The 12280-nt window shown below is 50.8% G+C and overlaps 2 protein-coding genes across 4 annotated transcripts; one reads left to right on the top strand and one right to left on the bottom strand.

The window, feature by feature from the left end:
- Window positions 1-1287: 1287 nt before the first annotated feature.
- On the bottom strand, window positions 1288-3317 carry THAP11 (THAP domain containing 11). Its single transcript, XM_039851913.1, has one exon. The coding sequence runs from the start codon at window positions 2899-2901 to the stop codon at window positions 1981-1983; it is 921 nt and encodes a 306-aa protein (XP_039707847.1). The 5' UTR covers window positions 2902-3317; the 3' UTR covers window positions 1288-1980.
- A 3166-nt stretch (window positions 3318-6483) lies between these two features.
- Window positions 6484-12237, top strand: CENPT (centromere protein T). 3 transcript variants are annotated; one of them, XM_039851993.1, is made up of 13 exons: window positions 6504-6800; window positions 7951-8041; window positions 8189-8276; window positions 8351-8474; window positions 8594-8730; window positions 8855-8891; window positions 9102-9250; window positions 9883-10071; window positions 10345-10671; window positions 10936-11026; window positions 11562-11738; window positions 11822-11926; window positions 12003-12237. In XM_039851993.1, the coding sequence occupies exons 1-13, from the start codon at window positions 6688-6690 to the stop codon at window positions 12124-12126; spliced, it is 1752 nt and encodes a 583-aa protein (XP_039707927.1). In that variant the 5' UTR covers window positions 6504-6687; the 3' UTR covers window positions 12127-12237. The 3 variants fall into 3 exon arrangements, with proteins under 3 accessions (XP_039707929.1, XP_039707927.1, XP_039707928.1); XM_039851994.1 differs by having other exon boundaries at window positions 6580-6800; window positions 8378-8474; XM_039851995.1 differs by lacking the exon at window positions 9883-10071 and having other exon boundaries at window positions 6484-6800.
- Window positions 12238-12280: the final 43 nt, after the last annotated feature.

Below are 12280 nucleotides of genomic sequence, written 5' to 3'. Positions count from 1 at the left end.
CTGCTTGTGGTACATCTGGGACCTCCCTTGCTCTGAGCTGTCCTTCCCACAAGAAGCAAAAACACTGAATGGGTTGTGTACACGTAACCTCTAGACACCAGAGTCTGGCCTACATTGCATTTCTGGGAGCACGAGAAGTTCAAGTGAGCTAAAAAAAAAAAAAGTTAAGTCCCTTCGACAAACCAGAGCTAAAGGATACACTAAAGAGCATGGCCTCAGCTTGGGAAAGCCCTCAACTCCTAGTGAAGGAGAATGGGGACATGTGTTACTGGCCCAATAACTGACCTCAGTTTCAATCCCAGCTGACCTGGAAGGGCACTGCTGTGGTTCCACCACCTTATGACTAGCCAGAACCCTAGAAAGGCAGGAATCCAGTCCCTTCCTCAATGAGGCGCCTGCACACCTTAGGCCCCATCCCACCACCCCACCAAAGATTTGTTTCTCAAGTCAGTGCCAAGGAGAACAGAGACTAGAGGAACAGTTTAGTCATTTCAGTTTGCAGCCACAGGGAAAGTCTCCAGTGGCTCTTTCCATAAGTAACAGGTAAGGGAATGATGTTTTATGGAGCCCTAGAAGTGTTCATTTGTGCCTAACACCCAAAGTAAACAGGGCTAGCTTTAAAGGCATTTGCCTTTCCCCATTAGATTTGAACAAAATTACTTGTAGCTATAAAAACATCATTTCACCTTTACAATATCCAATCTTAAAATGGAAACAGCCAAGAAAAGGAGTCAAGGGGTCACAAATACCAACTCTTAATCCTTAAAGCCTTCTATGGATCCAGCTCCTTCATAATGAAAGAGTACCAAGGCCAAAGGTATGTACAAGTCCTTGTGCCTGCAGGAGCCAGTTGTGCTCCTCACTGATTTAAATAACTGCATGCTCATGTGTGCCAGACACTGTACTAGGTATACGGGCTATTATGATGAACAAAATTCAACCACAGCTGAAAATTCATGAATTCAAAATCCTCAGAGAAGCAGGCTGTCGCAATTCACTTCAGTTCTCAGTTACTCCTCCCTGTAAAGGACACAGGGAGCTAACACATGGACAAACGAGGACTATTTGGTGTAGCTTCCAAACTGGGGTAAGCCAGGCCAGGAAATCTGTGAGGACCTTACGAGGGCAAGGTCCACGTGCTTAGAACCCCTTTATGGAGAAACCATCTCTGCTCCCAAAGTCAGCCTGGTCCTTGAGTTCTAAGGCGAAGGCCTATTAGGCCTATTTCCCCATGTTTTGGGGACACTTTAGCCGAGAACTTATAAAAATAAAATGGCGAAACCCAAATAAAAACCTTACTTTCTGTTTAATTTGTTTTGCCAAACAAACACAGTGAAAACTTTAGTCTGACTAATTGTACAGAAAATAGAATTTGTAACCAGTAGCAAACATAACAAGATAAACCTAAGTCCCTGGCAAGCTGGATCTCCATCAGCAGGTCACCTAGATCCCCTTGTAGATGGCCTCCTGGGGAGGGAAGTCCTAGGAGGCAGAGGCACAGATCTGCCAGTCCCCATCAGAATCAGAGGCTGCACCTGGGAAGGAAAAGCACGAAAAAGGGGAAAACCAATGTTTCTTGGCTCTCTCATTACACTACACAGGAGAGTTATGTCTGACTGCTGGCCAACCTCAAGGTGGTGTCTTCCCAAACCCATAGTCCTTGGGCAGCCCACCTGCATCCCTAGAGGGTAAGTTTCAAGTTCAGTGGTTCCTAAACCTCTACTGAACCAGAACCTGCAACATAAACTGGGGGTGGGGGGTGGGGGCGGGGACGTGTTAACCAAGTCATAATTGCTGGTGTCACCAGTACAGAGTCTGAGGTCCCAGATTTCAGGAGGAAGCGAGGGTGCCAAGTCACCAGCAAAAGAGTCCAGGTGTCAACCAGTGCTCCAGGAGTACAGGGGAATCTGAAAGTGGCGGCCTGAGGTCCTCCTAGGCTGGCAGGGGTCCGGGAGCCCCGCAGGCCACAGGGGGACCCGTTCACATTCCGTGCTTCTTGCGGATGACAGCCATAGCCAGTAGCCGATCCTTCTCGCGGAGTTCTTCGCGCAGCTTGGCCTCGGTGAGACGCAGGTGGCGGATGCTGCCCTTCATCTCCTTCATCTTCACTTCCATTAGCGCCAGGATGTCCCGTTGCTCGTTCAGCTTGCGCAGGAGCTCCTCCTCCGTGGTGCCTGACGACAATGAGTACGAGTGGTCGGAACCAGTATCAGGGAAGCCCTCTTCCCCAACTACCACCAACTGGGGCCCCATAGGGCACTCGGCGGCCTCCAGCCCTGCGGTAGCAGCCTCTAACTCCGAGGCGGCGGCTGCGGCGGCGGCGCCCTCTGCGGCCGCGAACTCCACTTGCACCGTCAGATCGATGGGCTTCACATCTTCTCCAGTGGGAGGGGTGGGCGCCGGCGGCACGGATCCCGGAGCCTGGCTGCCGTCTACAGCGGCCTGAAGGGTGAGGAGCACAGCCGCAGAGGCAGACACCAGATTTGGCTGCAGCTGGGCGGTCTGGGCAGTGGAGGCTGACGGCGATGGCTGCTGCGGCTGCTGCTGCTGCTGTTGCTGCTGCTGCTGTTGTTGTTGCTGCTGCTGCTGCTGCCTGCGGCGGGCGGCTGCGGCCCCCGCAGGTCTGCGTGCTACTTTGCGCTCGTTAACGCCGCGTAGCGGGAAGATGGTGGGGACGCGCACCGTGTAGGTCTTGCGGCCGCCTTGGAAGTGGACGCTGCAGAGACGGTGACCAGTGGTGGGTTGGAAGGTGGAGAAGCATCCACTGACGCCAGCACGGGACACGTTCTTGAGCCAGAGGCGCCGCAGCTCAGCGTCCTTGGGAAATGTGTAGAAGTGCAGCGCCTTGTCCCGGTGCGAGTTGTTGTAGCAGCCCGGCACGCAGCACGTAAAGCCAGGCATGGCTGCGCCGTGCGGCCCGGCCCGGCCCACCGGCCGCCTGAGCCCTTCGACGGCCGGGTCGGTCTGCCGCCGCCCGCCCTTCGACGGGCGGCGCCGCACGAGGCCTTGGGCGGCCTCCCACTACTGCCGTCCGGCACAGCCGGCCTGCCCCGGCGCCCCGTGACCAGAATACGCTTCCCGCTGGCCCGCGCCGCGCCGCCCGCCAGGCCGCCCGCCTGCGCTCGGGAGTCGGCCCGGGGACGCCGCGAAGGACCGCCTGGGAAGGAGGACTACGCCCCCCACAATGCACCGCGCCAGAGGCCGCTCACTTCCGGAGCCGGGGCGGGCTTATTCTGGCCGCTTTCCAGGGCACTGCAACGGCCCATGCAGAGCACATTCTTTCCCCGACCCGACTTATCCTCGGTGGACTAGAAAGGCATATTGGGTCAGGACGTTGTCGCCGGGACCGCCCTTTACAAAGACCAGAAATGCTGATGGGGTCGGGCGGCGGGCGCCCCTCCAGTGCGCAAGCGCCATGAGCAAGTGCCCACGAAAACTACAATTCCCGCAATGCCTTGCGCTGAACCCGGAGGTGGAGGCCTGGAGCGCCGCCTAAGGGAGAGGTCGGGTTACGGAGGACCAGGATTTAGGCGAGGTTGTTTTGCCCGCCCCAAGCGGTACCACAAACCTTGGTGGCTGAGTCGTAGGCATTACTACGGTGATGGGGCGGGATACCTGGGCTTCAGCACTTTTAAAGACGTTAGGATCCCCTTTTCCTTGTGTTAGGGACTCTCCCCCAACTTAGCCGCCAAAGCGTACTTAGTAGGCGTACTGTGCCCCGGGCGCAATGCGTGGAGATGGGAACCTTGCTCTGAGGGATGGTTCACTCAAAGCCCGATTTCCTGGCCCGATTTCTTAGAGGGATGAGGGCCCGACTTTTGGATAATAGATGTGAATACACGCGAATTTACATAGATGTGAAGAAACGCTCAACAGGAATGAACTGGACAGAGAAGAAAATGGGAGGTGGAGACCCAGGAAGAGAAAATGAGGAAAAGCTTGGGTGGGGAGGAGTAGCTGGTTCTTGCCCTGGGAACTAGCCCTTTAGGCCCTGAGGCAGAAAAGAGCTCCACCTTTAAAGCGGGCGGCAGGTGTAGCAGAAACGCTGAAAGATACCAAACTGGGCCAAATAAAAATATTTGAGATTTTATTCTGCAGGAGACTGAGAGTTGTTGAAGGATGCTAAGCGAGAGGATAAGCAGAATTTGTATTGTAACAACACACCTCCCAACTCCCTCGACTTCTATGAGGAGAATGTTCTAAAAGGCAAGAGAGCCTGTGGGAAACCTGGGAGCCCAGGCAGTCGTCCAGGAAAATTAACCTGCAAGCTAGTCCTCCTTTGCTGAGTTCTCCTTTCTCCTACTTATTCCTCTTCACTTTCTCTCTGACTCATTTTTTTTTCTCCTGATGACGAACCACGGATATGAAATTAAAGCCTAGTATATATTATTTGTAATTATTTGATATAAAAACAAAAATAGATTGGGCTATTTAAATGCTTGCAAAAGAAAGAAAAATGTTCCAAGTTAACTTTATTTTTTTAGTTTGTTGTTCTTTATTATAAAAGACCCGTACTTAAAAAACAACTATCTTTCCGGTCCCAACACCTAAACATTACCATTGCATTTCTGTTTACAACCAATGTGATTCTTGGCTATTTGTGTGGGTTTCACAGACCTATAAAAGGAGAAAGTCCCATTCCTCCTGCCCTGTGCAACCGATTCCACAGTTTGAACCATAAGATTCGGAAATGCATTCTCGGATATGTGTAGCCAGTAGCGAAAGATGTACATTCATTTGAGTGAATCATTTATACAATAGTAAAAATATGAATAAACACTTTGTTATGATTAAATGTTTTAAAGTGTGCATTATAGATAAAATTCGCATAAGAGCATTGTATATGTTATCTATTTTCATTGTCTTGCAGTTACTGATATGGTTCTACTCCTGTCTCAAGACCTACCTTACTCAAAAATGTTGGTGAGGTTAAATTGATATATCGTTATGCACAGAACATCAAAGATTATGCTCAATAAAACCCTACCTTCTAGTACATAAAATCACTTCTAGTCTACATTTAATCTTACACACTCAAAACATATCTGGAATGCATGGCTTTCTTCCCACCCCATTGCCCTGCCCACCCTCTATCTTGTCACCTCTGGAGAAAGGCAAGAACTTTTCACATGTCTTCCTACTTCCAATCTTGCCTCTCCTACATTCTTGTTCTTCACATGGCTGCCAAAGAAAATATGATTATGTGATAGCTTTGCTTAAATCCCTGCAGTGGTCTATTGCATTTAGAACAATGTCCAGACTTCTTTCCAGAGCCTGCCAGATACCACATGGTCTGGCCCTTGCCAATCTCTCATTCCTCCTTCCTTCACTCATGAGCCCAGTGTGTTTTAAACAAGTAATAAATATAAAATTTAATCAATTATATAAATACATATAACAATACCATGCAAAAGTAAGTTTATTCGGAAAGATTTTGTTTTTTTCCCATATTATCCAGTTCGAGGCTTTAAAACAAACAAATAAATAAATAAGAAATAAGTAAATATTGACCTTAGGGGACCATGGAAATGTGTTTGCAAAGAGCTAACCAATTCAGTCGGATAACAGAGGTCAGCTCTATTTTTTTTTAGTTAAGTTTATTGGGGTAACATTGGTTAATACAATTATAATTTTCAGGTGTACATTATCATTTGACATCTGTATATTCTATTGTTTACCACCCAAAGTGCAGTTTCCTTCAGCTACCATATATTTGATCCCCTTTACCCACTTCACCCTCCCCCTAAACCCTGTATTTGACTGCCTTTACCCCGTCTACCTTCCCCCTCCACCTCCCTCTCCTCCCCTACTCCAAGTCAGCTCTAAATGATAAGGAAGATTGATATTATTCCTTTGCAGTGCTCTTATTTTGAGAAGCAAGAATCTTTTTTTCATTTGCTTTATTTTTTAACACAAACACAAATATGTCCATGTCTGAGTATCTGCTACTTTACCCCCGATCTTGGAGCAAAAAAAAAACAACATGGGAAACTTAAGTTCTAATTCAGTTCCCATGAAAACTTAAGAAAGGCGGTGGAGGCTGTCAATCAGTGAAAAATATGGTAATAGAAGTCTCCAGCATTAATAAAACTTTTGAGAGCCGGAATTCATCTCAAAATTGCACATGTTTGGAGATCATCACTTCTGCTGGGTCACAAACACTAGCCTCAGAGTATGCAAACTAATCTCTTCTGATAGATACCAATCCTACCTAGTGGTCTTTGCAAATGCAAAGATAAAATTATTTTTTTCCTGGCTTAAGTATCTCTCCTCACCTTCGGAGAGGGAGATGGGAAATGAATGTTGGGAAATGAGAGACATTCTATAACAGTGACCACTATTTGTTGATGGCCTGACTTACTGTGTCAGACCCTGAGTTAAACATTATTTCACTGAATCATTACAAACCCGTTATTAGGTGGCTATCATCCTCAACTTAGAGATGAGGAAACCAAGCTTCGACTGGATACATACATTTGCCTAGGCTTACTGTTAGGTAAAACAGTCTCCATATACAAAGTTTGCAACCACCGCTGTACACGCCCTGCGCCTCTCGGCGGTAGGGCTAGAACGGCAATTCCCGTGGGACTGTGCGGCAACCTCGCGAGAGCTGGCTTAAATGCAGCGGCGGGAAGACGACAGCCGTGGCTACCCCAGCAGTTAGTTGAGAGGTGGACCTTTGAAACTATGGCAGACAGCTACAGCTCCGACAACGAGCCAACGACGCGCACGCTGCTGCGGCGTGTGCTGGATACAGAGTGCCCACGCACCCCGCGGCGACCCCGAAGTACTCGGGCTGGGTATGTGAGGGCGCCGCCCCAGCACTTGAGCAACCGGAGGGACTTGGGGTGGGGTCGCTGTAGGATCCAGCGCTGACCCTGTTTAGAGAAGGAAACCTAAGTCTCAGAGAGTTGCAGAGCCCAGGGCTCTGAGAAGTGGTCCTATTTCTCTAGCTGGGCTTCAGTCAGCTCTTTGTGCTGCTCCCTAGACTCCGGGCCACCAGGCCTCGGGACCACAGAGTTAAATTATGCCCTCGTTTTCGGGGATCCGCCTCTGGAGGTGAAGGATAGGCGCTCAGAATACTGCCTTCTGCTCTGTTCTCTAAGCCACTTTTCCCAAAATCAGCCCAGAGTGTGTCAAGGCATCTGCCCAGAACTATCTCCCAGGTGGTCCCACCTCTCTCTGCATTCAGTCCTACTGCCCCTGTAGCTCCCAGCTGGAAGATGAGAAAGGAGCTGGAGAGCACAGCCTGGGCAGTAGTTGAGAGGCAAGAACTGGAAAGATGCTTTGCTAGGGAACAGGGATTTGGCTTGACTGGGTGGATGTGTCAGCAGGTGAGGGCTGTGGTGAGCTCATGGAGCAGAGGCTGTGGGAGTTGGCATCTGCCAGTCTGGGGCAGTGCAGTTCCTTTAAAAGCAACGGGAAGACATTCATTACATGTTTTAGACCTATGCTGATGAAATGAGAGCTGTGCCCTGGGAACATTTATGTGGTTCTGGAATCTGAGAGGGATTGGACTGGAGAGACTAGGGCTAGAGTGACCCATGTGGAGGTTGCTATCAGATCCCAACAAGTACTTAAATGGTTTAAAATATTTAAATGTCTTTCTTGGATTGTTACTTTAATGGCTGGAATGGATACTCTTTTAATTGCTTTTCTCTGTGGCTAACCCCTACTTATGCCCAAGTCACATTTGTGAAGCCTTTCTCAGCCCCTCTCTCTGGCTGTGTCATCATATTCTCTCTCTTCCTGTACCCTTTGGACTCCCTTTCATTCACAACCCTAGTGACATAGAACTGGAAACAGGGGCTATGGGAGGGCCAAGTGTTTTCTGAGGCCTTGGCCCTGAGGGAAAAGGACTTCAGACCAAGATCCCTGATGAAGGCATGTCTTTGCATCCACTAGTTCCCCCTCCCTACATAGTTCTCAGAACCACTTGTCTTTATACAGTGCCCGGAGAGCCCTGCTTGAAACACCTTTCTCTATGAGGCTGAGGAGCCAAACAAAGACAACTTCTCGGCAGCCTTCCCATAGAGCCAGGGTAAGTAAGTGCCCAGCCCACTGATCACTACAGGGCTCTGGCTGCCTTCAGGGTGAGGGCCCTGAAGTCTAGCTCTGCTCTGGAGCTCATCTTGAAGGAATCTCAAGGCAAAGAGACAGACTGTTTGCTTGGTGCTTTCCCTCAAAGTCTGTTGGCAGATTGGCCCACATTCAAGCCAGTGGACACCTGAAGGAACAGACCCCCCGGACTCTGCTGGAGAACATCCTACTAACTGGTGAGTACTGGCCTGCTGGTCAGTTAGGCCCCAGTCCCATAGTATCCCTTGTTCAGGGCATCTTGCCCTGCCAGCTGCACCTTCTCCTTGTATTTCTATAGCCCCAGAATCTTCCATGGTCATGCCAGAGCCAGAGGTGATGCCAGTGCCAGCACCGCATGTGGTCCAGCCCTCCAGCTGGGAAAGCAGTCGGGGCAGGTACACAATGAATTCCCCTCTGGGACTGGACTGTTAGACAGCTCCAGTCTTAGAACCTCTTGGGGGTCCCCAAAAGCCATATTTGGGCTTCCTGGCCTGTCTAAGCTCTATCCTTGTAGCCTGGAACTGCAACTTCCTGAGCTTGAACCCCCCACAACCCTGGCTCCAGATCTGCTGGCTCCTGGCAGGAGGAAGCAGAGGCTGAGATTGTCAGTGTTTCAGCAAGGAATGGACCAGGGGCTGCCTCTCTCCCAAGGTGAGGCCCTGGACAATGCCTATGACCACCTTCTCCTGTCCTCTGTAGAGGCTGAGGAGGCCTGAGAGAGGGCTATCATGAGTCTGGGTAACTTATCATGGTTTCTTTTTATGTCCTCTTGCAGAGCTTCATGGGAAAGCTGATGCCTCCTCCCTCACCAGGTGCCATTGTCTGTTCTGGGGGTTGTTGGAGGAGAGGCTTGGGGAATGACTAGAATAGATTCTGGCCATACTTCTCACTGCCAGTTTTAGCCTCACAGCATGGTGGTTGTGTTCTAAGAAATGAGAGCACCAGGGCAAATGGAGAAATCAGGAGATGAGGGGAGCTGGGCCTCAGGTCGCTGACTTTCCTCTGTGCTTTCCTCCCACCAGCTCCCTCAACCTGACCTTTGCCACACCTTTCCACCCACAATCAGTGAAGAGGCCTGGTTTGGCCCGCAGACCTCCTACACGCCGAGCTGTAGATGTGGGTGTATTTTTGAAGGATCTGCAAGATACTTCTATGGCCTTGGCTGCTCCAGGTAAGGTTGAGATTTCCCTCTCACAGCCTGTGGGGAAGGCTTTCCTCCATGACAGATAGGAGGTGCTGTGTGAGTCCAGTGTTGCTCCCCTCTACATTGGGTCAAGGACAGTGAGCAAGCCTGGCCAGTAGGTCTATAAGGAGTTTCTGCTTTCTTTCCATAAGGTGCTCTTGTCTTGGTAGGACAGTCCCTCAGGGTCTCTTCCAAGACCTCATATCCTTGAGGAGCTATAAGCTGAGGTTAGGAAAGGGTGGCTAGAGCTTGTTGGGAGTTGAAAGGGGCCAAGTTTCAGGAACAGCTAGCCAGTCAGAGCTGACCTGGGAACCTGATTCAGGAAGACAAGTTAAGTTCACTAAGGTAAGAGAAGGGTTCCAGGTAGAGGAAACAGAGTGAGACATAGAGAGTAGAGGCATGATGAGCATTTTGGGTGGGGTAAGCTGTGGAGCCTAGGAATGGCAGGATAAGGAACAGGAAGGTGAGCACAGAGAGCTATGGAAGGGAGATAAGGTAGCCTTCTCTCTCTGAAAGCCACTTCGGGCAGACTCATGGGACCCCCTAGCCAGGCCCTAGTGACTGGGTAGCAGCAAGTAGGCCTGGAATACACTGAGTGCCATCTGGTTCTTGATCTCCAGGTGATAGCCTCAGAACCCCTGTTGCTACCCTACCAACGAACACTGCGTTGGAGGACACCCAGCCTTTCTCCCAGCCTTTGGTTGGCCATTCCCCCAGTGTGCACCACTCCCTGACCTGCCCCTCTTTCTCTGCTGAGAGGGCTGTCAGTTGGAGGACACATCGCAGTAGGCCTGGGCTACAGAACAACAGTGAGTATGTAGGGAAGGTGGTCTGGAGCCAAGCTAAGTTTAGGCAAGAGTTGGCAAGTCCTTATGTGTTTCCCCAGAGCACCCTGGCTGTTGGTCCTTCCTCCATCCAAGAACAGAGTCAGTGTTGGACCAAGAGACTCCAAACCAGTACACTGGGGCTGCCTCTGGCCTCTTAATGGGCTACGCTGGGTTTTACTACTCCATTTTTACCCAATCTCAGAGCTACAGCCTTGACCTACTGCTTTTCTAGCCTTTATTCTCCCCTTGATCCAGGTCCTGGGAAACCAGCCCAGCTTCTGGCAGGAAAGGCAAAGGAGGTTGATGCTCTTGGTATGGGTTTCCTAAACACTAGCAATAATATCTCTGGAGAAGATGGACTAGAGCCCTTACACGGTGGAGTTGGTGAGGAGGTAGAGGAAATGATGGAAGAATGCTTGAGCATGAGCAAAGTGAAGGAGGCAGCAGTGGCACAAGGATCTCTCAGAGCAGAAGAGCCTGAGAGACACACAGAAGTGATCAAATCAGAGGGATCCCAGGGGACTATTGAGGCCAAGGAACCAAAAAGATCTTCAGGGGATAAGGACACCTCTGGTAGAGCAGGTAAGGGGCCCAGTGCAGGGATTGGGGGGAGAATGGGTAAGTGATGGCTATGTTCAGTCCCTGGCCTTGGAGGAGGGCCTTACATGGATGGGTTTTGTTGCTGAGCACAGGTAGCGTTGGGCCAGGGAGACTCAGAGGGGCCCCTTGCTTGGCTGGCTGGAGCTAAATGGGGCCCTCGATGAACGGGACAGGGAAGCTATAGGCCTGCAGGATTGTGCGAGACGGTTAGGCCTGAGTCCCCTTAACCCTCCCATTTCTCTGCAGCAAGTCCAGAGTTGGCCTGCAGCACGCCAGAGTTTCCTCAGGCCAGGCAACTTCATTTTCTTGAGCCAGCTCGACCCGCAAGCACTGCAATGTAAGGTCCCATAACCCTATTCCACATGGGCCTTTTGGGCAGGGGGCAGGCACCACAGGTTGGCATTGGGCCCCACAAGATTATCCCTCTTCCGACAGGTATGCAGATCATTATCTAGCAGAGCATCCTTAGGTGTTCTGGGTGTGGCTCACTAAGAGCATATCTGTCATTCTGGTACCTGATTCTGGGGGCTTAGAGGAACCTGGGTAGGGGCAGGGACAGTCACAATAGGCTGAGGGGAGGGAATGTCCATGCTGAGGTCTGAGGGTCATGGGCCTGAGCAAAAACCAGTTTGTATGGTGAGGCTAGACTGGGACATTTGGTCCAGACTGTGGAGGATAAAGGTCCCAGGGAAAGACCAGGCCTCTACATGACCCCTTGTCCCCACTGAGCCCAGCAGATGATTAGAGCTGTTGGTCCAGGCTGGCCAAGGAGCACAAGGGCCCCAGTCCTGACAGGAGCTAGCAAGACTTATCTGTGATTAGAGGACTTCTCAGGTAGCAATTCAGCTAACTCTGTCCATTCCTGCCCCTAGTTTATCTTCAGAGCCTCTGGAGCCTCTATCAGCTAGGCTTCCTCCCAGGGCCCGAACTGCTGGCCCCAGAATCCGTCAAGATCCCTATAAGACTGGACTGAGCCACTATGCTAAGCTCTTCAGCTTCTATGCTAAGATGTCCATGGAGAAGAAGGCTGTTGAGATGGTGGAGAAGTGGTGAGTCCTGGATCCTCAGGGAGAGGAGCCTCTCAGATGATGAACACTTTGTTCAGTCTATTCTACTCCAATCTTCTTGGCAGCCTGGATAAATATTTCCAACATCTGTGTGATGACCTGGAGGTATTTGCTGCTCATGCTGGCCGCAAGACTGTGAAGCTAGAGGACCTGGAGCTGCTGATGCGACGGTCAGTGGGTGGAAGTAGGGAGATTATGGGTGTGGGAATGCTGGTGCTGATTCTGTATCTCTATCATCTTCTGCAGGCAGGGCCTGGTCACTGACCAAGTCTCCCTGCACGTGCTTGTGGAGCGGCACCTGCCCCTGGAGTACCGGCAGCTGCTAATCCCTTGTGCGTTCAGTGGCAACTCTGTCTTCCCTGCTCAGTAGTGGTCAGCCCTTGACAACAACTGCCTTGACCTCACCAGGGGCCCCTTGGCACCACATATTCTTCCAGTTCTCCTCCCCACCCCCATCATCAATAAAGTGTCACAAACAGAATATGTTGTGTTTCGGTACATGTCCTGGGGCCAGCCAGGCAGGG

The sequence above is a fragment of the Pteropus medius genome, unplaced genomic scaffold, assembly GCF_902729225.1.
Source record: "Pteropus medius unplaced genomic scaffold, Ma_sr-lr_union100, whole genome shotgun sequence".
NCBI lineage: Eukaryota > Metazoa > Chordata > Mammalia > Chiroptera > Pteropodidae > Pteropus > Pteropus medius.
This window is presented reverse-complemented; position numbering and strand designations above follow the sequence as displayed.